General features: G+C 43.2%; 1 protein-coding gene across 3 annotated transcripts in view; it reads right to left on the bottom strand.

Moving 5' to 3' along the window:
- NAPEPLD (N-acyl phosphatidylethanolamine phospholipase D) overlaps positions 1 to 26,420 on the bottom strand; it is an 86,111-nt gene that overhangs the window by 39,232 nt on the left and 20,459 nt on the right. The window contains exon 1 of one of the 3 annotated variants that reach the window (XM_060020295.1): positions 2,823 to 3,834. The exons of 1 other annotated variant lie outside the window; for it this stretch is intronic. In XM_060020295.1, the coding sequence (XP_059876278.1) occupies positions 2,823 to 3,061 (239 nt within the window). In that variant the 5' untranslated portion in view covers positions 3,062 to 3,834. Of the gene's footprint in view, positions 1 to 2,376; positions 2,523 to 2,822; positions 3,835 to 26,420 lie in introns of those variants that run through there. One more of the 3 variants, XM_060020296.1, reaches the window with a different exon arrangement.

The raw sequence follows: 26,420 nt of genomic DNA, 5'->3' as shown, positions 1-26,420 counted from the left end.
AGTTCATACATAATCTATCACAAAAGTCTGTTAATAAAATATTTACTTTGTTATAAGGTAGAAACTAACAAACCATTGTAAAGCAATTATACTCCAATAAGGATGTTAAAAATAAAGTATTAAAAAATTTAAATACACAATAAATGCTTATTAAATTCAAAAGACAAGTCAATGAAAGCACTATAGATATAGATAGGTAGAATTTTTTGGTATTCTAGCAGTTAGAATAGCACATTACTTGACTCTCATGCTGGAAATCACATGGGTGATTTTTTAATGCCAGTTTTACATATGCCCTCACAGGCCTTCAGGATAAAGGTGCTCGTTAACCATTAATTATGTGCTCAATCCATTTCCCTAGTAATACTTCAACGAAAACATTTTTTATTTGTATGCATTTCAATCTAAAATGCCCAGATCAACACAGTCCTTCAGCTACAGCCATATTCTAATTTACAAAAAAAAGAGCAGAATGGAATGGAAAAACCCACTATATCTGTTAGGTAGTTAGACATTAGCAGCAAGGAGGTGACAGTGGCGAAAAGAGGGGACTAGTGGAATTACACCCCGACCATCTGACGACCCTCCCCTGACTCCACCCAGAACGGGGGAAACTATGGTGTTGTGGCGAGCAATTTATCCTGATAAAGAGGGAGCACAGTAACACAAGGGGACTTCCCCGGGCTGTGCGTGCCCAGACTAGACAGGCGTGTAACCTAGAGTAAACCAAACTCGTTATACCATCATTATAATAAAATCTGCAGGTGGTTTTGCCATCCCCCTTGGGCTTTTCTTAGCGAATCAAGGGTAAGGGCATGCGCAATAAGGAACTTGTTACCTAGCTCGGGGCTGTCAATCAAATAATGACCTCCTGTCACTCACCCACGATTGCGCCCCGCCTCCTCGCAGAGCGCTCCTTATAAACACCCTTAAGCCTGCACAAGAGCTCCTGGCTTCACTTCTTAGAAACAGCCCGCTCTCCCTCTGAGAGTGTGATTATGCTTTAATAAAACTCTGCGTTGTGCTTAAGCCCTAAGTGGTAGTCTGCAATTCTTTGCATGCTATCACAAGGACCGAGATTGCTGGTCCGGGTCTTCCGGTGACCTCCTCGGTTGAAGCTATTTTGACACTACCCACGCCAGCCCGGTAACATAGCTACAGCTATCTACCACTACAATGAAAAAGCGGAATAAAACAACACAATTAAAGGCAAATAGTACTTTGTCAAACACGGACAACATGTTCTTAAAAATTTCCCCAATTTCGCAAGCTCACTAATACTCAAAGTAACATAATACCCTTTTCATACAGGATGATTGTATCATCTAAAGCATAACCAAAACCCAAACCCGATGACGGAATGCTTATATTAAAATATCAGTCAGTTGTAATTGAATAATTTAAAAATTAAATTTTGCAATATGAAATCTGTACAATTTGAAATTGTGAAGGAAGATAAGAGTATGAGAAATACACTATTCTCATCCCTTGGAGACATGAAATTCTTGCAGCAGGAAAGCCTGCAGAATGTAATGAAATAAAACCTGAAAATTGCGACAATATCTTCAGTTAACTAACAGTTTGAATTGAAATCAATATCTCTCTTACATTTTAAACAGGCCCTAAATTTCTTCTCCAGCAGATCTAAATTTTCTTGCAACAAAATCAGACTACTGTGGGAAATAGGTAATCTTTTCAAAGATTACATAACTTCTTTCTAAATGATATCGACGTCTGCAGCTAAATCAAAACCAGTGAAACTGAAAATAGAAATGGAACTGCTAGATATCCATTCTTAACAAAGATGGAAATTATTTCTTAATTTCCAGACAGCTGTATCTCAGGAATGACTTTCTCATTAACTTAATTAGAATTATCAAATAGCAAACACTTGATGCTAATTAGCCAAAATAAACCAGGTGAGTCATATTACAACATATATAGAACAACTGCAGTAAAGACAAGGCCGAAAACCTAGCTACTTTTTGAAGGTTAACTTTTCTCATACTCAATATTTTCCAGGTTCAACTGAGATGTGATGCATCTCAGACTCGGGAGCCTGTATAAGCGTATTTATCTCAACTACCAGAATTACAGCTGAAAAATAAAAAAACTATCTGAATACCTGGTCTGAAAAGCCTGCAATAATATTCAATTTGAGAAACAGAAAACTCAAGAAAGCGCCGGCTTCCACCACCTCGCCGCACCTTGCTCCAATCTTTCGCTCATTTCCATTCCATGGTTAGTTTAAGATAAAACGGGAGAAACCTGGTAGAACGGATTTTTAGAAATAAATACTACAGGTGAAGCAGAAATAAATTGCTCCAAGGAAGTTGTCCACCCACTCATTTACGTACAACCAAAAAATACACCCACATGTATTCCAATCGGTGAAGATGCAACCTCGTGATTTGCAGAGGAGATTGGACTTATAACAAATCCCAGGGACGGCTACTCTCCCAAGCGAAAAAAATCATGTGGCTCTTCATCCAGGCAGCCTCAGAGATGCGGGCTCCGCACCTCGTGAAGTGCGGAAATTCAAACGAATCCCTGCCACTCACAAGTGCAGCATCTCCGAGATGAGGCAGGGCTTGGGAGCAGGGACCCACCCACATTCCGCTCTACTCCCGGAAGAGTCCAAGCAGCCCCAAGCTGGGGAGTGCGGACCGTTCCACCCAGAGACCGAGAGGAAGCAAGCGGAGCCGGGCGAAGGAAAGGCGCTGGAGTGGGGGGGGCGGGGGGCAGGGAGGGGGGGGCAGGGAGGCGGGCGCTAGCGGGGGGGGGCAGGGAGGCAGGGAAGCGGGCACGGAGCGTGGGCTCACCTGACGCGATGGTCGGTCGGGCGCGCGCGCCGCCGCCGCCTCTGCTGCTGCTCTTCGGCCACGGGCCACAGCGCCGCCGGACACAGCGCCCCAGCGCAGCGGAAAGGGCGACGGTGGCCGGCGCCCGGGTTCCTCCGCCCCCGGCCCCGCAGCGCCGGCTCCGCCGAGGGCGTTAACAGCTGCAGGCAGCGCCTCAGCGCTCGCCGCCTCACCATCCTGGGGGCGAGCCGGCGCCGCATCCGAGGCCCACTGGGCGCCCCCACGCCGCGCGGGGCCCTGGCCGAGCTAGATTCCGCTCCACGTTGCCCGGTCACTCACTCATTGTGTCCTTCGAATCTGGCAGCCCCGCCAGCGTCAGCCCCGCGCCGTCCGCCGCTCAGGCCTTTATCAAGATGGCCGCCCACCCCTCCCAGGCCCCGGCTCCGAGGCCTTGTTGGCGGCGCCGCGGCACGTTTCGCCCTTCCTAGCCGGGCCCATGCCTCTCTCGCACTCTGCGCGAGCCCTTCTGACACCAAATTTGCTGTCCTGTCCTAGACCCAGAAGATAAATTTCAGATCGCGTGAACAGCTTCTAGAACACCCTCCCTAATTGCTAAAATTAAATGGGATCTTGGGGGCCTCTCGTAGCCTGCGTGATCGTAGTAGACCAGCACCTGGTAGCAGGATACTTACAACCTATGGTGCCACGAGCCTCGTAGCGAAGAAACCAAACTAAGTTGAAGTCTGTACAGTAGGTATTGAATATTCATGGCAAGTATTGCCTTGTCACGGTCTGTGCTCATTATTAAAAAGATGTCACAGCTTCCTGGTATACACAGTTCTCATCTAAATTTGTTTTAAAAAAATCTCAGGATGATGACAACAGAGCACCAAATTATGATTCCCAGCTTTTCCCAGGTTTTCCTTTTTGAACTACAGGATGAAATTTACTGTTTCAATAAGTAATTTAAGAATAGACAGATGGAAATAGAATTCAATAATGGGTGGCAGGGCAAAGAGATTCCTCTATAAGAGTCCTCCGGGGTGTGTCCACGGGCCAGAAAGAAATGCCCTCTGTCTGGGACTGCGAATGCAGATAGGACTGGTGGAAAATGCAAACCGAACTGTTTTGCAATTTGAAAGTGACCGTGCCAGTGTAATAGCGTAGGAATGTAAAGAAGATTATGCCAGGTATGGACTTTCACCCCCGCAGGGTAGCTTGCAGCCTTATTAAGTGTGATTAAGAGCTGCTTGCTTGCTCGTGGGCTGGGCTGAGACTGCACTCACTCAGTGGTACCTCAGGTGCAACAGGAAAAAAAAGACACAGCGCTACAAACCCAAACTGTACATTGAAGCTACTGTTAGCTAAGGAGGTCTTCACAATGCTCTTGGCTAAGGAACTTTAAAAAGATGCCCTCTGTTCCCCTCACCGCAATTCTTTATGATGATTTTCAAACATACAGAAAATAGAGATGCCTTTTTGTTACACCGTTTGAATAAATTGCAGACAACAAAATCAATCACCCCTAAATATTTCAGCCTGCCTCTTCTAAAGAAAGGACGTTCGCCTCAATCACAATACCGTTAGCACACCTAAGGAAACAATTCCCTTATACCATTTAATGTTCAGTCCAGTTTCAAGTTTGTGCGATTGTCCCAAGAATGACTTTTATAGCCTTTTTTTTCTGAACTAGGCTTATTAACTGCCTAGGCTCATGCATTGCATTCGCTTATTATGTTGTTTAAGAAGCAATTTGAAACGTTCGCTTGATAACTCTTCTCTACAAACTTACAGATAAATGGAGACAAATGTTTACAGCTTGTTTTTCACTGAGACCAGGTGCTTTTGATAAGCACATTTATGTAGACCAGGAAAGTCTAGGAGGAATGAATAGTAACCTTTTAGTACAACACAGAGATTATAATTGAAGCTGTATTAATTAATGTTTATGCTTTCTAAACATAAACTTTTATGTAGTTTACTACATAAACTTTATGGATTGTGTTGTAATTTCTACTTGACTTCCAAAGCTTAATTTTTCTAGACAATGAAAAGCTGTTTAGTAAAACAATTTCTATCACTCCAGGTAAAACCTCTAGCTTGCCCTGCTTCGCAGTACAGAGCAGAATGAACACTGTGCCTTTCACTCATGGTTTAATTTTAGATCCTGACCTGCTGAACTGGGTTTTATTTGTCCTTCCTTCTTACGCCACCCCTAGGAAGTCAGGCATTCAGCATATAACTGTTTGTCTTTTAAACTGTCACTGTTAAAACAACAGGCCTAAAATGGAGTCACTTATGCTAAGCTCCACATCACCAAATGGAGACTCAGAATGTCACCCTCTCCCAGAATAGGAATCTTAAATCAGTCAATCAGGAATCACCTGGTCAGCACTAGTTAATCGGCCTGATAGGCCCGTGCCATCCCCTAAAGGAAAGTGACCTGTCACAACCAATCCACTTTCTGCTATTTTAACTTCCTGGTCCACTCCCTTCTGCCTGTAAAGGTCTTTCATTTTGTACAACTCATTGGAGCTTCTTTCTATCTGCTAAATGAGATGCTGCCCAATTCATGTATCATTGAAAAAAGCCTATAAGATCTTTAAAATTTACTCAGTTGAATTTGTTTTAACATTACTTCATTTTTAAATGTTAATTAATGCTGTAAAGAAGAGGGGCAAATTTACACAGTTCCCTTAAAGTGGCTGGTGGCCAAGGTAACATTTCTGGAGACTAGTATTAAATGAGCTTATTTTATTTATTTTTTTTAAGATTTTTTCGATGTGGACCATTTTTTAAAGTCTTAATTGAATTTGTTACAACATTGCTTCTGTTTTATGTTTTGGGTTTTTCTTTTTTGGGGGGGGCTGCGAGGCATGTGGGATCCCAGCTCCCCAATCAGGCATCGAACCCGCAACCCCTGCATTGGAAGGTGAAATTCCAACCACTGGACTGCCAGGGAAGTCCCAAATGAGCTTATTTTAAATACTTCACAAAATGTTAGTTAAATTACTTCTGGGAAACCACATATAAACCAATTTTAGCACAACAGCTCATCTGTAAAGTGAGTTCTGCAATCAGTACTGTCCTTTCCTCTCCCAGCTCCAGGCCAAAAGGCACAGAGGACTAGAGCACAGCGTGACTACTTACTAGAGGGCTTTAATTCAATGTGTATTTATAGCAGCACCTGTGGAATTCAGTTAACTACTGAGTTCACCTCCAGTTAAATCAAAATTTATTTGCATGATCATTAACAATCTACAGATAACTCCGAAAAGCAATAAGGCAGCTAACTTCTAAATCAGTGCTCTGCCATTAACTACCTCTTCGACCTTGGAAAATACCCTTCCCACCTCACCAGGCCCCCACTCCTACCCTCCAAAATGACTGAGTTTCCGTGGCCACTTGCAGTTGTAACATTTGGTGACTCAAGATTTTGGAGGAAAATATGTGAAGACAGCATGCTGATTACAGGGGGAGTTGGATTACATTAGGCCAATGGTCAGGAAAATCTGACCTGAGGGCCAAATCTCGCCTGCCCCCTGGTTTGTTTTGTTTTTGATTCAAACTATTTTTTTTTTCAGAATATAAAGTCCTCAACATGTATATTATAGTGATACTTTTTCACTTCTTGTATTGGGGTAAAAAACACATAACATAAAAATGGTTAAGGTGGTAAATTTTCAATGCACAGTTCAGTAGCATTAAGTATATTCACATTGTTGGGAAACAGATCTCCAGAATTTTTTCATCTTGCAAATCTAAAACTCTACCCATTAAACAATACCCCTTCTTCCACTACCCCCTGGCCTTGGTAACCACCATTCTATTTTCTGTTTGTGGATTTGACTATTTAAATACCTCATCCAAATGGAATTATCCAGTATTTGTTTTTTTTGTGACTGACTTCTCTTAGCGTAATCTTCTCAAGGTTCATCCATGTTGTATTGCAGCACGTGACAAGATTTTCTTCCTTTCTTTAAGGCTGAATAATATTCCATTTGCCATATTTTATTTATCCATTCATCCATCAATGGACATTTGGGTTGCTTCCACCTCTTAACTACTGTGAATGGTGCTGCTATGAACATGCGTGTGCAAATCTCTCTTCAAGACCCTGCCTCCCATTTTTTCAAACATATACCCAGAGGTGGGATTGCTAGATCATATGGCAATTCTCTTTTTTGAGGAACCTCAATACTGCTTTATTGATCTGAAACAAATAGACTGCCAGATATTTCTCCAGCAAAGATGGACTCGGTATCAGCAGAGAACTGCAGTTCAGGGTCTGCAACCATGGTGAGCCATGTGCAAGTCTCCGTATAGCAAGGGAAGGAGCACACTTTTATAGAGGAGAAAAGGAAGTTGGGAGGGCTCAGTAAACAGAGAGTCCATGACTTCTCATTGGCTGAATCCTTGTCAGGAAAGTAGAAAGTAGAGTCTTCCTTCTTCCTGTTGAGCTCTACTATCATTGCAGGGTGAGAGAGCTCTCCCTTCTGCTCTCCCAACTCTATTTAATTGAGGTTTCCGTTTATTAAATTTTCAATACTTTCCATAGTGGCTACATCATTTTACAATTCCACCAACACCAAACAAGTGTTTCAATGTCTCCATATCCTCATCAACACTTGTCATTTTCTGTTTTCTAGATATTAGCCATCCTAATGGGTATGAGGTGATATCTCATTGTGATTTTGATTTGTATTTCTCTGATGATTAGGAATCTTGAACATCTTTTTGTATACTTGCTGGCCATTTATATATCATCTTTAGAGAAATGTCTATTGAAGTCCTTTGCCCATTTTTAAATTGAGTTATTTGATTTTTTGTTGTTGAGTTATATGATTCTTTTTATATTCTGGGTATGATGTGCAAATATTTTCTTCCATTCCATAGGTTGCCTTTTCACTCCATTAGCTGTGTCCTTGATGCACTGAAGTTTGTTTGATAGAGACCCATTTGTCTATTCTTACTTTTGTTTCCTGTGCTTCTACTCTCATATCTAAGAAATCATTGCCAAGTCAAATGTCATGTTTTTCTTCTGTTTTCTTCAGTAGTTTTATAGTTTTAGGTTGCCACCTGTTTTTGTATGGCCTGTGAGCTAAGAATGACTTTTTTACAGTTTTACATGTTGGGGGAAAAAAATAAAAAATAATATTTTGCAATACCTGAAAATTACGTAAGGTTCAAATTTCAGGGTTCATATAAAAGTTTTATTGACATAAAGCCACATTAACTCATTTACATATCACCTGACTACTTTTGCACTGCAGGGGGCAGAGCTGAGTTGTTGCAACAGAGACATATGACCCACAAAGCCTAAAATATTTACTATCTGACCTTTTACCAAAAGTTTGCTGACCTCTGTGTTAGACTATTTTTAATCATGAAACTTTAGATGCATTTAAAAAGGAAAAGTGAAAGAGGAAACCAAAGTCACCAATACATATGTATTTTGTGATTAAGAAAAATTATTAGATTTCCAGGGGTTTTTTGAACTTTTATATTTGAGTTTATTCTTCATTTAACTTTTAAAACACCAGTTTTAACTTTAAAAACACTGCTTGTGTTGAATATAGACTTCAATTTTTAATCCTTATTAGACTGTCAGGAGGAATCCACTGACAAATTAACCAGAAGAATATGGGAAGACCCGCCGTGGTTTTTTCCAATGAGAGAGGAGCCCTCCTACACCTAAGTGGTTCAAAGAATATGACTTGAGGGAAGTCTTCTGGTCACACTGATTGTGAAATATCACTCATTCTTTGTTCTCATACTTTTTTGCTAATGTTATTTTGGGTTCCCATGCAACTGAACTGCACAGTTACAACAAAAGATTGGAATTTAGAATATAGAATCAAATATTTTCCAAAATCTAAACACCAGAAACTGACTGTTAATGTTGAAGGCATTAAGTCTTATTTATCCTCTTCACCCTAGCTAACTAAATATTCTATCTTATGAAGGTTGGGCCCTAAGATAGATACTTTCCTAATGACTTGTTGGATTAATTGAACTTCTTTTTACATTCAGTTTGCCGCCCAAAGAAACTTGACTTGATTCCTTCACATTATGATGCTTTCATTGCACTGCTTTGTGCAATGTGTGCGGTACCTCTGATTTAGGCGTTGCTATTCATAGCAGTGAGTGTAGCTCTGGCCAGACCTGCCACTAGCATATACAGAGCCCAAGGCAAGAGTATTAACAAGAGACATATTCTACATATCTAATTATTTAAAAGTCATAAATCAAGCTGACACATGGTTAAGTAAAACATTTGATCCTCCTACCCTGACAAAATACACCTTCATAAAGACAAGGAAGCCCAGGTTCTTTGGAGCTCTCAGCCTCCCCAGAGTTCTCCACCAGACCCTGGCCATCCGTCTGGGAGAGCTGGCCTTTGGTCCGTGATATCAGCTCCAGAGCTTTGCTCTGTACCGTGATGGCCTGGAGCTTACCCATATGAACCCTTCCCCATATCTAAGTTCCTTCCATTCCCCAAAGAGCCACCCCTTGGCCACCCATGGGCCTTGCTGCCTGACCTCAGGAGGATGGACATGGGGAAGAGGTTCGTGCATGCCCTGGAAGCAAGCTTGGGAGCATTTTGGCAGGACTCCAAATTCCTGGGTACCTGGAGAGCATTTAGACAGGTCCCTGTGGCACACCCGAGGAGAGGTACAGCCAAAGGAGGCCAGAGTGGGCTCTCAAGCACAGGGCTTTTTACCTGGGTCTAAGGGTAAAAGACTCAGAACAGTCTTCAGCATGTCCCGAACTGTACACACAGCCAATCCAGAATCAAAAACTATGAACCTCCCGCATCTGTATAACAGTTGACTCAGCTAGTCACGTGGCTCTACCATCAGTGATTCAGCGAAAAAATTTTCAGGAGTCCCTTAACCCTTTTTAAATTGCCAACCACATTTCCAGCACAATGTTAATTCAACTTGGATGGCATGTATTATGGGCAGGGAGAGAAAAGACTTCTTCTGGCCTTCTTCCCCCCAAACCCCTCTGGTATCTGATTGTCTAGAGGCTGAGCAACTAATGAGGGTTACTTGTCCCAGTCCTTCCCAGCTACCCCTAAATTCCCAAATCTCCAGCCACAAAGAGGTGTGTGTAATCTGCTTCCAATTCAAGAACAAAGAATACTGCTCTCTGTGGTAAACTGAAGAATCCTCTCTTCCCCAGAAAATATTCACCTCCTAAGCCCCAGAATCTGTGAATGTTACCTATGTGGCAAAAGAGACTTACACATGTCATCAAGGATCTTAAAATGGGGAGATTAGCCTGGATTATCCAGGTGGGCCCTAAATGTAATCACAAGGGTCCTTAGAAGAGGGAGGGTAGAAGGTCAAAGAGAGAAGAAGGCAAGGCACTTCCCTGGTGGTGCAGTGGTTAAGAATCTGCCTGCCAATGCAGGGGACACGGGTTCGATCCCTGGTCCGGGAAGATCCCACATGCCGCGGAGCAGCTAAGCCTGTGCACCACAACTACTGAGCCTGTGCTCTACAGCCCGTGGGCCACAACTACTGAGCCCACACGCTACAACTACTGAAGCCCACATGCCTAGAGTCTGGGAAGAGCCCACATGCCATGGAGCAACTAAGCCCGTGCACCACAATTACTGAGCCTTTGTGCCACAACTACTGAAGCCCACGCACCTAGAGCCCGTGCTCCGCAACAAGAGAAGCCACCGCAATGATTAGAAGCCTGCACACTGCAGCGAAGAGTAGGCCCCTGTTTGCCGCAACTAGAGAAAGCCTACGCACAGCAACAAAGACCCAATGCAGCCAAAAATAAATAAATAAATTTTTTAAAAAAAGAAAAAAGAAGGCAATGTGGCAACAGCAGCAGGGATTGGTGTGATGCAGTCACAGCCAAGGAAGGTGTGCAGCCTCTGGAAGAAACCAGCCTTGCTGACACACTGAGTTTAGCCCAGTGAAAATGATTTTGGCTTTTGGCCTCCAGAACCATAAGAAAATATATAAATGTGTATAAATCACCAAATTTAAGGTACTTTGTTACAGTAGCAATGGAAAACCAACACATTCTCCTTTAAGCAGTCTTTGAACTGTGATAACTATAACTATATATATATATATATATATATAATATTTGTCCATTAACATAACACTCATGAGTAGACACACATGTCTAAACTCTATACTGTGACTTCCAGGTTGAGCTCTGAAAGACCCAATTTCCAGGCTTCAGAGGATCAAATTTCCAGGCTGGTGCTAGGAGTCATGGTTGGAAGATTCAGAGAAAGGAGCAGAAGTCCTAGTGTTGGGAGATATTGGTAGGGAAGCAAAATTTACCAAACCAAAATGTGTCTCTTGGCGTGAGGAAGGAACAGAAGACTCGGGAAGTTTTTCTCTGCAACTCTCACTTAACTGCCTAAAAGGATTTAGATAGAGGGCCTATTCCAGAAAGAACCATCACCAGAGGTATCTATAGTATAATATGAACTAGGTGTGGTAGACAAGGGAGGAACCTAGCAAAGCCTATTAAAATTCCCCTTTGTGTCGCATTGTTGGTTTGGCCCAGCAAACATGTATTTATTGATACTAAACATTTGCTCTCTTCATTCTTCCTATGAATTTACTTTACTTTTGAAGTCCCAGACCCCTACTCCCTTCTCCTTGGTCCAGGATGACATATATACCTCATTTTACTTGGTTCTTTGGAATTTCCTGTGGATTCCCTGTATGTTCATAATTAAATTTCTTTTTTTTTCTCCTGTTAATCTGTCTTATGTCATTTTAATTATTCAACCAGCCAAAAGAACTGAAAGGGGAAAGGGGAAGTGGGAAATTTTTTCCCCTCCTGACAGATTGCTTCTGGTCCTGCCATGAACGTGTCATTAAGCATCCTGAGCCTCTGTGAGGTTAACCTGCACAATCACTAAGATCCCTTCCAATTCTAAAATTCGGAGCTGTAGCAAAACATGGTTTCCCTCCGAATTTCACATTCACATGTTACTGCTGTTACAATCGCTCTCCAGCCAACCTTTCCAGCCTCCCTGTCCACCACGAAGCCTGCATGTCAACCACACACACATCCGAGCTTTTGCACACATTGCTTCTTCTGCTTGAAATTATCTTCCCTGGGACTTCCCTGGTGGCGCAGTGGTTAAGAATTCGCCTGCCAATACAAGGGACACGAGTTCGATCCTTGGTCCGGGAAGATCTCACATGCCCCGGAGCAACTAAGCCCGTGTGCCACAATAACTGAGCCTGCGTGCCACAACTGCTGAAGCCTGCTTGCCTAGAGCCCATGCTCTGCAACAAGAGAAGCCACCACAATGAGAAGCATGTGCACTGCAACGAAGACCCAACATAGCCAAAAATAAATAAAATAAAATAAATAAATTTATTTAAAAAAAAAGAATTTATCTTCCCTGGCTTCACCCCTGAGCACGCAGGCTCATCCCTCAAATCAAGAATCACCACCTTTGAGGAGCTCTCCCACCTTCTCAAAGCAGAATGGTCATCTCTGCCTTGGTGCTGTCAGAGAACTATTAAAGCAGGTAGCAAATTAGAGTATGACTCTTTGTTTCCATTTCTGGTTCCCAAACCAGAATGTGGGCTACTCACATGCAGACACTCTGCCTGATCCATACGTATACCTCTAGCACCTACTCCTGTGCTCGGCACACAGCAGACACTCCTATTGTGTCTGTGGACCGAATAAATGAATGATGATTCCCTGAATTCTGCAGAGCCTACTTGGGACTGGGCAGGAGAGGGATGTGGGGAGAGATGGAAAAGAAGTACAAGAGGACAGGAAATTTATGTTTCTACAAGACTTTCAGAGCCTTGGAGAAAAAGCTGAGTCTGATGTGTGTGATGATTTAGTTCAAGGCTGTCCTCAGATACTCATTGTACATGCAATCTAGCATCTCTCTTGACCTTGCTTCAAAGTCAGTTTTTAAGTGGAGTTATCAGTATGAGCTACCTTGCACAGCAATCTGCTGATTAGAAGCTCTTAACTGGGGCAGATGGCAGGCAGCCATGTATGATCTGTCAGCTTTGCATCCTCGTGTGCCCCTAGGCAGAGGCTACAACTTTAGAATTTGATGGTAGCTAGTTAACAACTCTGGCCTTATAGACCATTCTGAGTAACAACTCATAAAACCGTCTACATTCAGTGTTCTTTCTTAGGCATAAGAAATACCCTCCCCCTACTCCTTGAGTGATCTGGATATGTCTTCCATCTTCTTGATGGAAAGGACAAAGGACAAACGTACTCAGAAAACCTCCTTAAAGTGGAAATGAGGTTATCATTTCCACACACCTTAGAAAACCTATGAAGTCTTTTCACAATATATAGACTGATGATAATTTACAATGTGTCCTTGATCATGCATCTCTTTTTTTGTGTGTGTGTGGTACCCGGGCCTCTCACTGTTGTGGCCTCTCCCGTTGCGGAGCACAGGCTCCGTACGCTCAGCGGCCATGGCTCACGGGCCCAGCTGCTCCGCGGCATGTGGGATCTTCCCAGACCGGGGCACGAACCCGCGTCCCCTGCATCGGCAGGTGGACTCTCAACCACTGCGCCATCAGGGAAGCCCCATTGCCTCTCTCTTTATGATGTAGTCATCTCTGTATGTTCCTTTGCTGTTTCATTCCATATACTTGTGTCATTTTAGAATTTTACATTTGAGATTCAGCTTATTAAAGGCACCACTTACTGTACCTTTTTCATGTACCAGACACTATGCTAAGGGCTTTACAAATCTTATTTAATCCTCATAACAAACTCAGGCACTAAGCATTATTATATTGTTTTTATAGAGGACAAAGCTAAGATTTTGAGAGGCTAATTAACTTTCCTGAGGGCACAAAGCTAGTAAGATGTGGATGTAAGAGCCAGGCCTGTGTCTGTTGGAGAGTTCCTCTTCTGTTTCAATTCTTCTTAAAAAAAATAGTTAATTTATAATTGTATATTAATTTCAGGTGTACAGCATAGTGATTCAGTATTTTTACAGATTGTACTCCATTAAAAGTTATTAGAAAATAATGGCTATAATTTCCTGTGTTGTAAGATATATCCTTGTTACTTACCTACTTTATACACAGTAGTTTTATCAATCCCATACCCCTATTTGCACCTCTCCCCACTGGTAACTCCTAGTTTGTTTGCTGTCTGTGAGTCTGTTTCTGTTTTGCTATATACATTCATCTGTTTTGTTTGTAGATTCCACATATAAGTGATACCATGTAGTATTTGCCTTTCTGTCTGACTTATTTTGCCAACAGGATATTCTCTAGGTCCACCCACATTGCTACAAATGGGAGAATTTTATTCTTTTTTATGGCTGAGTAGTATTTCATTGTATGTGTATATACACACACGCAATGTGTGTGTGTATATATATATATATATATATATATGCGCCACATCTTCTTTATCCATTCATCTCTTGATGGACACTTGGATTGCTTCTACATCTTGGCTATTGTAAAGAGTGCTGTTATGAACACTGAGGTGCATGTATCTCTTCAAATTAGTGTTTTCATTTTTCCAGATATATACCCAGGAATGGACTTGCTGGGTCATACGGTAGTTCTATTTTTTAGATTTTTTTTTTTGGCTTTTTTGTTTGTTTGTTTTCAGTACGCGGGCCTCTCACTGTTGTAGCCTCTCCCGTTGCGGAGCACAGGCTCTGGACGCGCAGGCCCAGCAGCCATGGCTCACAGGCCCAGCCGCTTTGCTGCATGTGGGATCTTCTGGGACCGGGGCATGAACCCGCATCCCCTGCATCGGCAGGCGGACTCTCAACCACTGAGCCACCAGGGAAGCCCTAGTTTTTAGTTTTTGAGGAAACTCCAAACTGTTTTCCATAGTGGCTGCACCAATTTATATTCCCACCAACAGTGTACAAAGGTTTCCTTTTCTCCACATCTTCACCAACATTTGTTATTTGTGGTCTTTTTGATGATGGCCATTCTGACAGATGCGAGGTGATATCTCATTGTGGATTTGATTTGCATTTCTCTAATAATTAGTGATACTGAGCATCTTTTCATGTGCCTGTTAGCCATTCGTATGTCTTCTTTGGAAAAATGTCTATTCAGGTCTTCTGCCCATTTCTTGATTGGGTTGTTTGTTTTCTTGATATTGAGTTGTATGAACTGTTTATGTATTTTGGATATTAAACCCTTATTGGCTATATCATTTGCAAATATTTTCTCCCACTCCAAAGGTTGTCTTTTCATTTTATCAATGGTTTCCTTTGCTGTGCAAAAGGTTTTCAGTTTAATTAGGTCCCATTTGTTTCTTTTTCCTTTTATTTCTTTTGTCTTAGGAGACAGATCCAAAAAAATATTGCTATGATTTATGTGAGAGAGTCCTCTGCCTATGTTCTCTTCTAGGAATTTTACGGTTTCAGATCTTACATTGAGGTCTTTAATCCATTTAGAATTTATTTTTGTATATGGTGAGAGGAAATGTTCTAATCTGTTTTACATGTAGTTGTCCAGTTTTCCCAGCACCACTTATTGAAAAGACTGTCTTTTCTCCATAGTATATTCTGGGCACCTTTTTCATAGATTAATTGACCATAGGCATAGGGGTTTATTTCTGGGCTCTATTCTGTTCCATGATCCATGTGTCTGGTTTCGTGCCAGTACCATGCTGTTTTGATTACTGTAGCTCTGTAGTAGTCTGACGCCAGGCAGTGTGATTGCCCCAGCTCTGTTCTTTTTTTTCATAATTGCTTTGGCAATTCTTGGTCTTTTGTGGTTCCATACGAATTTTAGGATTATTCGTTTTAGTTCTGTGAAAAATGTCACAGGTATTCTGATCGGAATTGACTTAAATCTGTAGACTGCTTTGGGTAGTATGGTCATTTTAACAATTTTGATTCTTCCAGTACAAAAGCGTGGGACATCTTTTTACTTCTTTGTATCATATTCACTTTCCTTCATTAGTGTTTTATAGTTTTCAGAGTATAGGTCTTTCACCTCCTTGGTGAAATTTATTCCTAGGTATTTTACTGTTTTTGATGTGATTTTAAACAGGATTTTAAAAAAACTTTTTCTGATGACTCATTATTAGGGCAGGTGGGGCCCACATGGACTCTCAGTGTGTGAGCTATGGTCGAGCGATTGCCATCAGCGATTTGGGATGCTTCTGACACACGGCTTGAGTTAGCGCTAAGGAGAGCCATCACTGCCCCACCTAGGCTCTGCCCTGGGTCCGGGTCACATCTGTGTCCCATGATCAAGTCTTCTCCCTGGTCGTGGCCACCCCAAATCCAGTGCTGTGCTGTGGCGTGGAGTGAGGTCACAGAAACCTGGGGGCCATTAGAGCAGACTTCTCTCCACCCGAGGGCAAGCCAGCATGCACGCTCCTCATGCGTGGAGTCCAGGCTTCCCACAGACTCTGTTAGTCTTGGCAGTCCTCCAACCAGCCAGAGGGGCTCATCTCCCCTTCGTAGGACCCCAGGACCTGTGCATCCAATCTGCGGCTCTCACCACTCACACCCCAGGGCAGGTGTCTGCCTGTGCAATCTCCCTTTTTTTCTGAGTCCCCTCCCAGGGGCATGGATCCTGACACAATTGCTTTTCTTCCCTTCCTACTGGATTACGTGTGGATCTTCTTACAGCCTTGGTTGTACGGGGGTCCTTCTGTTTCTAGTAAGTTTTCAGTGAGAACTGTTCCACACGTAGATGTATTTTTGACTTGTTCGTGGAGGGAGGTGAAATCTACGCCCTCTTCTCCTCCATCTTCATGGATCTCCTCTTTGTTTTAGTTCTTGAAGTCAGAGAGAGCAAAGCTAGAGCCCTAAGGACTGCCTACATGGATCCAGGCCAGAAATGAAATATAGGTTTATGATGTAAATGAACACTGAGGGGGAGATTAGTGGAAATTACAATGCTTCTTAGAAATTCAGATTAACCTACAGCCCCTGTCATGTTCTGTGCCATCATTAAGGTGAAACTTTGACTGTGGATTAGGTTTTATTTATTCCTTTAAAAAATACAATAAAAACAAGATCTGTATTGTATCCTACAACCTAGTTCTTCTGTGGAAGGATAAGGACTTCTGAGAGGATGTCCAACACAACCGTAGTGAGCTTAGGATTCATGGACTGTCCCCGATTTGCAATGACAGTCTGAGATTCACTCTTGGGTTGGTCTACAGGAAGCTACCCAACTCCCAAAGAGCAAGAATCATAGACTTCAGTGGTTTCCCAGATGTCTATGGATAAGAACAGCTGATTGCATTAAGATCACTGGGAAAGTATGTTTCAAATACAAACAGATAGGCCTCACCCAGGAGAGGTTTTGGTAATAACAACAACAACTAACACTAACAGTGTTTACTATGTTCCATGCACTGTTTTAAGCATTTTACAAGCAGTTACTCATTTAACTTGCTTAACAGTGCTGTGAGGTAAATACTATTATTGTCATCACCAACTATCAACAATGAAACTGAGGCACAGAGAGGTTAAGGAACTTGCCCAAGGTCACCTAGCCATTCGGGGGCTCAGCCAGACTTGAACATAAGCTGTCTGGCTCCAGATCTGCACTTTTAACCTGTATGCTATACTCTCCATAATCTATGTTAACAAGTTGTCCAGGTGATTCTGATGTGCATCAAGGCTTGGAAATCCTGACAAACCTCGATGATATCTGAATCTCCTCTTACAACCCTGTACCCAGCAGTCTCTCAGCTAGGGTTGAAAGCCAACCACCTCAGGAAAGTCTATTTTTGAATGTCCAGTCAGTAGCTATAGCAACCTCTGCTTCATGGAGACTAAGACATATCCTGGGAAGAAGCATATAGGATGGAGAGAGTGTGGAAATAAGGTGATGTACTGTACTGGCTCATACGGCTTGGAAGAGCTGTTTGTGTGCATCTCTTCCCAACACTGTGTTTAATGGCGTTATGTTGGTAGCTTGAAGTCCACCCTGATGGGAGAATTTACACCACAGAAGTCAGCACACACTACAAAACAAGGCTTCTTTTCCCCCAAAGAGCCAATAGTTAAACATTTACCAGCACACCACTGGATTTATGGCCTAATCCCAGCTCAACCACCTATTGGCTACATCACTTCAGGCACATTGTTTAAAACTTTCCAAGCTTCATTTTTCTCATTTGTAAATATGGGAGGAATGACAGCTACGGAAATCAAATGAGGTAAGAAATGTGGAAGCATTGGCACAGTTTTGAAAAGATGAATAAAGAATAGGCACTTTAGGGCTTCCCTGGTGGCGCAGTGGTTGAGGGTCCGCCTGCCAATGCAGGGGACACGGGTTCATGCCCCGGTCCGGGAAGATCCCACGTGCCGCGGAGCGGCTGGGCTCGTGAGCCATGGCTGCTGGGCCTGTGCGTCCGGAGCCTGTGCTCTGCAACGGGAGAGGCCACAACAGTGAGAGGCCCGCATACCGCAAAAAAAAAAAAAAAAAAAAAGGCGCTTTACAATAATATTCCTTTTTCTTCCCATTTCTCAATTGCTCCCCAACAATGAAAGACATCTGTCAAATTCCTCCATGTCTTCTCTTTCCCAAGCTCAAATTTCTTTCAATTGTTACTCACTGTTCAGTGTTTCCAGATCCTTTTTCATATTGGGATACATGAGACAGAGATCACAGCTGTAGCTCCCTTTGGGAAGTGTTTTGGCTATTTCTCTGAGTCCCCAAAGAGCACTTGTGCTCTCAGTGCGGTCAGCTGCCCTTCCTGGTCCAGCTCACTCTGCTTGCAGCCCCTCTGCCTGCAGCTTGGGCCTGTGCCAGACATTCTGTTGCTTTCAGTACTATTAGTGGTGCACTAGAGCCCAAGAAAATCATATTTCTGTGGCAAAGGGGGAAGACCACTCCTATTCCCATATGATTTGATTATCTTTCACAAGTACCAAGGATGTGTTGCTTAGACCCCAAAGGCCCCCAAGTCTTGAAGATTTTATGAAATTGCTGTTTAATTGTTTTACTCCCAATCCTTCTCCATAGGAATCAGGTATGAATTTGAAGGGGAGGGATTGCCTGAATCAAGAGCTAAATTCAAGTGACAAAACTTAAGCCCAGACCACTCCTTGCAACACGTAAGGCTTTGCAACTGGGCCAAGGTTAGCTGCCTGACTCTTCCTTTTGGTTCTGTTCTCTCAAGAGGTTCATTTGTCCATCAACCAGCCAGACAAACCCATGCCAGTCTGACTTCCAGTGGTGAGCTCACATAGACTCAGCTTGGGGGCTCCTACAGAATTCCTCATGAAGCAGGCACCCAGAGCTGAATACCATATTCCAGGCAGTGTGGATATGCAGCATGGAGAAGGAAGATCCCTTCTCCAGGGTGGAACCCTATAGTTTTATAAAAGTTGCCTAAGATGGAATTACTTTTTAAAAAATCATCACACTGTTATTACCTGCTCTATAAAAAATAAAACTAAATTAAAAAAATCATCACACTATTTTTAATATAAACTGAACTTGCCGTTTGCAAAAAGATTGTTTTTAGGTTGTGGCTTACTTATATCTTCCACTCATCTCCTATTTGTATGGTGGATTCTTTGAACATAAATGGAGAGCTTTTAAGTCTATACCTATGAAACCTTAATGTATTGCATTAGGCCCATCACCCCAGCCTATTGAGCCTATCATCTTAGGTTACAGTTTGGTCTCTGTCAAATATCCTTGCATGTGGCAAAAACGTGACTAAGGTGATCGGTTTTTACTGAAAGGTATAAGAAAAAGGCCTCTTGGACAACCAGACAAATGTTTGTCATTTACGACACAGCAGTAACTCTCCTGGCTCAAAACATCTTTGGTAACCTGAGCAATCCAAATGCTAGTGACACTATTTTGGAGGCCCCAAATCTGTCTTTGTTTCTCTCTCTCTGCTTTTTTATTCACTTTGCTTCTACTGCCCCCTGTGCTGCTGCTGATTTCTACTGGCTTCCCTCTATATCTTGGATTCAAAATGCCCTTAACGTGAATCTGATGGGGTCTGATAGTCACCACACAATCCGTGGGGCAGATTTCTCATGCGGACCACTCACAGGCCACTGCTCTGTCGTGACTAGCTTAACCGAGGATTTTCGCTAGAATAGCCATTAGCCCACTCAGATGTGGCTGACACAATGAAGTCACTTGACAAAAATGTGTTCATTCAACAGATATTAATTGGTCACCTACTGTGTGCCAACTGTTGTCATAGTGGCTGGCGGTATACACCAAGTCCCTGCTCTCAGGGAGCACCCATAAAAAGAAAGCCAGTAATTTGACAAAAAATTAGTGGTAAGTGCTATTATATATATACATAGAAGAGGTAATAAGAGAGACTGGGCTGGGGGAAGGGATTAGAGAGAGTTGACAGGGAAGACCTCTTTGAAAAGATAAAATTTAAGCTAAGACTTAAATGATGAAGAGTTACTCTTGTCAAAAATCTCTGTAAGCGTATTCTCACACATTCCAGAGAAGTCTAGCAAAGGTCTGAGTATGGGAATGAGGCTGGTGTCCAGAAACAGAAAGAAGGCCAGTGTGGTCGAACTACGGGGCCTAAGGGGAAGAGAGGCAGAAGATAAAATTGGAAAGGCAGGCAGAGGCCAGATCATTTAGGAGCCACTTAGGAGTTTTAAATACGGAATGTGTGTTGTGGGTGGGAAGATGATCTGGTTTAAAGAAGATCAGAATGTGGCACCATCAGAAGGTACTGCCTGGAGATGCTTATTCAAGGTGTCTGGCCCTGGCAGCCACTTAGCATTTCATATGTTGTTCAGTCCACTCATCCAGAAATTCTTGTCCCTCCATCTTTCTGTCACTTATGACTTTTTTTAAAAAAATAAATTTATTTATTTATTTTTGGCTGTGTTGGGTCTTCATCGCTGCGTGCGGGCTTTCTCTAGTTGCAGCGAGTGGGAGCTACTCTTCATTGTGGTGCACAGGCTTCTCACTGAGGTGGCTTCTCTTGTTGTGGAGCACAGGCTCTAGGTGCGTGGGCTTCAGTAGTTGTGGCACACGGGTTCAGTAGTTGTGGCTCACGGGCTTAGTTGCTCTGTGGCATGTGGGATCTTCCTGGACCAGGGCTCGAACCCGTGTCCCCTGCACTGGCAGGCGGATTCCTAACCACTGCGCCACCAGGGAAGTCCCCGCTTATGATTTTATAAGCGTGCTTTTCAATGTTCTCATCCAGGTTATGATATGAACATTGCTTAAGAGAGCATCTGAAGGTCCCAGCCATCAGCGATAATGGAAAAATCCGAAACCAAGGTCCAGATCACAGTACAGGCGGGTGGGCTGAATGACCAAGGGGATCGCTCAACTTTCCTCCCCATGCTCTCCCCCACCCCACTGAAAGAGTGAAAACCTGTCGGGAGCTAAAACATGAAAAAAAATCAGCTCAAACTGAAAAAGAAAAAAGGGGGGGAAAAAAGCAGCTCTGCTGTCATTCAGGCTGGGAGGATGAACACAGAGCCAGCTGCAGAGTTAACAGGAAGCACTGCTCCCCGCCAGTCTTATGGCAGCTGTAAAACGCCACATCCCTCCTCTTTGAATGGCTGCTTCTTTCCTTCCGAGGGTGTCCCAACCCATCTTATTATTTCCATATCTCACTGGGGATTCCTAATTGCTAAATAGCCCTCCATTCATGGCAGCGCCCACCACCTGGTTTACTTCTCTTAAAGTCACAGCAGAAACAGTATCCAATACAGAGCTGTTCCTTGCTTCCCTTACGCCCCCCTCAGAATCCTTCAGAAGGAACCCTCAGACTTACAAAATGCTTCCCTCCTCCCTCTCTTTAATGCTCTCCCTCACTGCGCGGGGTCAGTAAATCTGGTTTTGTGGGACCACAGGTTTGTGCCTGGGCATCTTAATACCCTGCTCACTCTGACCCCTCCCTGCTTCCTTTCCCCTAGTGACTCTAAAATATAGTCCTGGGGAGGTAGTCATTCAATTTTAAAACTGAGATACTAGAATTTGAAATTATAAATGATAAAGATGCATTCACCTCTCATCTGTGTGCTATTTGATTAGTGGAATAGGCAGTGATATTGCTAGTTTTGCTACAGAAGAGGGGGTAGGGGACTGTGTCTTGATGTGCTCTCAGAAGCCCAAGTCCTCATATCCCACCAGGATTCCTGTTCCTATTGGCAATTTCCTTCAACATACACTCTTTTAAAAACTACTCTAGGGGCTTCCCTGGTGGTGCAGTGGTTAAGAACCTGCCTGCCAGTGCAACGGACATGGGTTCAAGCCCTGGCCCAGGAAGATCCCACATGCCGCGGAGCAACTAAGCCCGTGTGCCACAACTCCTGAGCCCACGTGCCACAACTACTGAAGCCTGCGCGCCTAAAGCCCGTGCTCCGCAACAAAAGAAGCCACCGCAATGAGAAACCTGCACACCGCAACGAAGGGTAGCCCCGCGCGTAGCAACGAAGACCCAACACAGCCAAAAAAAAAAAAAAAAAAAAAAACCCACAAAAACAAAAACTACTCCAATTTTGGGACTTCCTCAGTGGTCCCGTGATTAAGACTCCTGCTTCCACTGCAGGGGGCATGGGTTCAATCCCTGGTAGGTGAACTAAGATCCCACATGCCGCATGGCACAGCCAAAAAAAAACCTACTCTAATTTTGTATAAAAAGGGTTCTAATAGCTACCAGCTGATGTTAATTTTTAGGGTTTCCAGAATTAGCAAAATGGCCAGCAAGAATGCTGAAGCTACTACCAGGAACGTTTATGTTTTCTTAAGGTAATGACAGAGTTCACTGTTACTACAATATGGAATTACAAATATATGTTATTGATACTACTGGCTCCATGCTTGACCTTGCTTTTCCACGAATATAAATTTTACTGTTTTAACGTTAATCATAGGTTGCATATATGATGTTGCCCCTAAGAACAAAAAAACTGGAGTCAACTGTGCTCAGATACAGTGCGGAATAAATATGTTCATGGAGTAGAAAGATGGTGGGTTTGGACTCAGATCGTCTTTTCTTAACTCTATGACCTTGGGCTATCACTTATCCTCTGAGCCGCAGTTTCCTCATTTATCAAAGAGATCATTACACCTACCTCGCAGGGGTGTTTTGAGGTTAGTGAAAGTACGTGCAAAGCCCTAGCACAGTGTCTGACACACAGCAGGTGCCCAGCAAGCAGTTGCTATTCTTATGAATATCAGTCCCATCTAGTCCCCAACTACTGAATTCCTGCTCCGACCACAGGGTGCGAGCTACCTCGCACCCACTCCAGCCTCCACTCCCCACTGGGTGGCTCAGCTCCGCCGGTGTGTAGGCTAATCCTGACTGCAATGTCCAACCATCTTGGCTGTTGGTTTGAGATCTGGACCTCTGCCCTGTTCCCACAGGCCTGACTCTTGGTGCTCTGTCCAGTGCCAGGTCCCTGTCCTTGGGACCCTCTTGTCAAACCTCCCAACTCTCATAATCCTTCCTCTACCAGGAGGATCGAGGATAACAGTCTTGCTCCCAAGGTCAGTCCAGCAATGCGGTCCTACCACCAGCTAACAAGCCTCCCCGATTCCACTGCTTGGAGTTCCAAATATCATTACCTCTTCTGTCCTTCTGAAGGCCTTGCCCCTCACCTGTTGGGGGATTCCAGTTCCTGGGAGCTAGATCTCCCTTCATCTGGCTTGGGTAATACGTCCTACCTTCTGGAATACACCTTTCTCCTAGTACCTGTTCTCTGAATACCTGTCCCAAGCCAACTATCAGGAATCCCAACGCTGATTCCGGGATGCTGTTCGTCTCTCTTGCCTATTCATAGTGGTAGACGGATCAGGATAGTAGAACCATCATACTAAAGCCTTTAACTTTAACCCTAACCCGTTGTCGTACCCTAACCTGTACCCTAAACCGTACCCGTTGCCTAACCCTAATCCTAACCCTAACCTTTACCCTAACCCGTACCCTAATTCTAACCCGTACACTAACACTAACCTGTACCCTATCATGTACCCTAACCCTAATCCTTTTTCGTACCCTAACCTGTACCCTAAACCATACCCGTTCTCTAAGCCTAACCCTAATCCTAACCCGTACACTAACACTAACCCGTACCCTAACACATACGTTAACCCTAAACCGTTGTCGTACCCTAACCTGTACCCTAAACCGAGGGGCACACTAAGGTGTGTAAAATCTGGTTAAGTCTTTGACCTTTTGACCTTGTAAATGGTCAGGAAGACTGCAAATGCCAGGATTGAAGTACTCTGGGGAGGCAGGCAAGTCACTGCCTCTGTGGAGTTTTAAATGAATCTGAAATGATCGTATATTAAAGAGCTGGAGAGTTCGGCTGCTCTTAGCATTAATGTTCACTGGGGACAGAGTTTTAGTTTAGATAGTAGATTAGTGTTGTAATTTCTATCGCCACTTCTTAAAAAACACAGCTGTCAGTTGGTTGTTGAGTGTATTTGGGAGCTAGAAAGTATTAATAAGCAGGCGTAGCTGGTACTATTTTGTCAACATTGTCTCCTAGGTGTGGCCAACTCGGACCAGCAAGTCACTGGGCTCGGTCACCTTTATTTCTGACGAGGCATCTGGGCAAATTTCAAGCATTATGTGTTGTTATGAAGAATTTTTTTTCTATTGCTTCTACCTGCCTGTTGGCAATAATCTAAGTTATAAAGAAGGCAAATAAAAATAGCATTTTATATAAAATAATGCATGTTCACTTTAGAAACTGAGAAAAATACAGTGAAGTACAAAGATGGAGATAAAAATCACTATTCATCCCAGCATCTAGAAATAAATACTGCTAACATTTTTATGCTATCATACTTATAGTTTAAAAATTCAGTCTGCATATGATGTTATGTGTTTATTAGGAAATAACGTTTGGGGGAAAAATAATAACAGTAATGACCATCACTTACTGAGCCCTTATGTGCCAGCTTCTGTACTAAGTGCTTTAATATGTATTAACCGATTTAATTCTTTCAACAGCCCTGAAAGGTAAGCTGGTGAAATAAAAGTGTATTCAAACCAGGCAGCCTGTCTGGAGTGTGTGTTCTTACCCAACACACTATACAAAGAAAACAGAAGCTACTCATAATCCAAAGCGACTCAGAGGACACCTTTAACATGTTACACTTCAAGAAACAATTTTCAAAATTCACCAGAAGTTGTATCTTGTGATTCAAGAAGAGAGATGTTAAACAATGCATCAATATCAATAACATTCAGTAGGTCTTTTATATGGTGCTGCTCCAAACTTTAACATTTTCTCTCACAAGCAAAATGACAGCATAAAAACTAACCTTTTGTCAATTATTTTATTTCATAATGCATTTGATCAATTATATTGAGCATCAGTGACTAAAGGGGAAAAGTCTGAATGAAGAGGGAAATAAAGTAAGGAAAACAGGAGCTTCCCTGGTGGCCCAGTGGTTAAGAAACCACCTGCCAATGCAGGGGACACGGGTTCAAGCCCTCATCCAGGAAGATCCCACATGCCGCAGAGCAGCTAATCCCGTGTGCCACAACTACTGAGCCTGCGCTCTAGAGCCCACGAGCCACAACTACTGAAGCCCACGCACCTAGAGCCCCTGCTCTGCAACGAGAGAAGCCACCGCAATGAGAAGCCCACGCACCACAACGAAGAGTAGCCCCTGCTCGCTGCAACTAGAGAAAGCCCACACACAGCAACGAAGACCCAATGCAGCCAAAATTAAATAAATAAATTTTTTTAAAAAGAGAGGAAAACAGCAGTGCCTGACTACAGTTTAAAATTAGCCTCTTCTGGACTAGATTACTCTTCCATGGACTACTGCAATGGTTCTCTCCCTGGTCTACCAGCATCCACTCTGGCATGCTTCAATCCATTTTCCACAGCAGCTAGAGTTTCCTTGTAAAACACAAATTTGGCCTGCTACCTCTTAGAATGAACACAAGCTCCTTACCTGGTTCACCAGACCCTGCAAACCTCACTACCAAAAGCATTCACAGGCTTCCCTAGGTGCCTAAGACTCCCAGGCCCTCTCCCTCCCAGCAGCCCCTACTGCGCCCTCTGCCTGCATCACCGTCCAGAATACTGCTTCTCCTTCCTCAGCTCAGAGGACGATACCTCAGAGGAGCCTTTCCTGACCTCCCTGAATAGGCCAGATTCCCATCCATTGAGTACTTATGGCACTGGCCACCTCTCCTTCTTAGCATGTCACAATCCCAGTTTTAAATTGGTGCATTTGACCATTTATTGGGTATCTGTCTCCCTGACTAGAGTGTGAACTCCGTGAGAACAGGCTCCATGTCACCAATAGATCCCCAAGGTCTAGCATGGTGCCTGGCACAGAGTAGGCACCCAAAAAGTTAGTAAATGAATGACTAAACAAATATGTACTGAAAAGTTTACTTCCTATTTTTATAATAAGTTGCTATGTGAAATACTGTGTAATTGAAGTGATAACATTAATTTATATAACATTAAGAAAAACAGTCTGATACAGAGTGAACACTAACCTGATTTTACTGTCCAATAGTGAGCAGAAAATTAATCCAACAGGAAGGGATTCAGCTCTGTGGGATGGAGCCTCAAGGAACAGAGGTGATACAGGGTTTTAAAGCCAAATGCATAATGGTCCATGATCTAATGGGCTTGCTGATAGGTTGAATTCAGGAAGTACAAATTTAGTTCAGACAGTACAATTAAGTCAC

The sequence above is a fragment of the Delphinus delphis genome, chromosome 9, assembly GCF_949987515.2.
Source record: "Delphinus delphis chromosome 9, mDelDel1.2, whole genome shotgun sequence".
Lineage (NCBI taxonomy): Eukaryota > Metazoa > Chordata > Mammalia > Artiodactyla > Delphinidae > Delphinus > Delphinus delphis.
The sequence above is the reverse complement of the archived record's forward strand: the minus strand, read 5'-3'. Positions and strand labels throughout refer to the sequence as shown.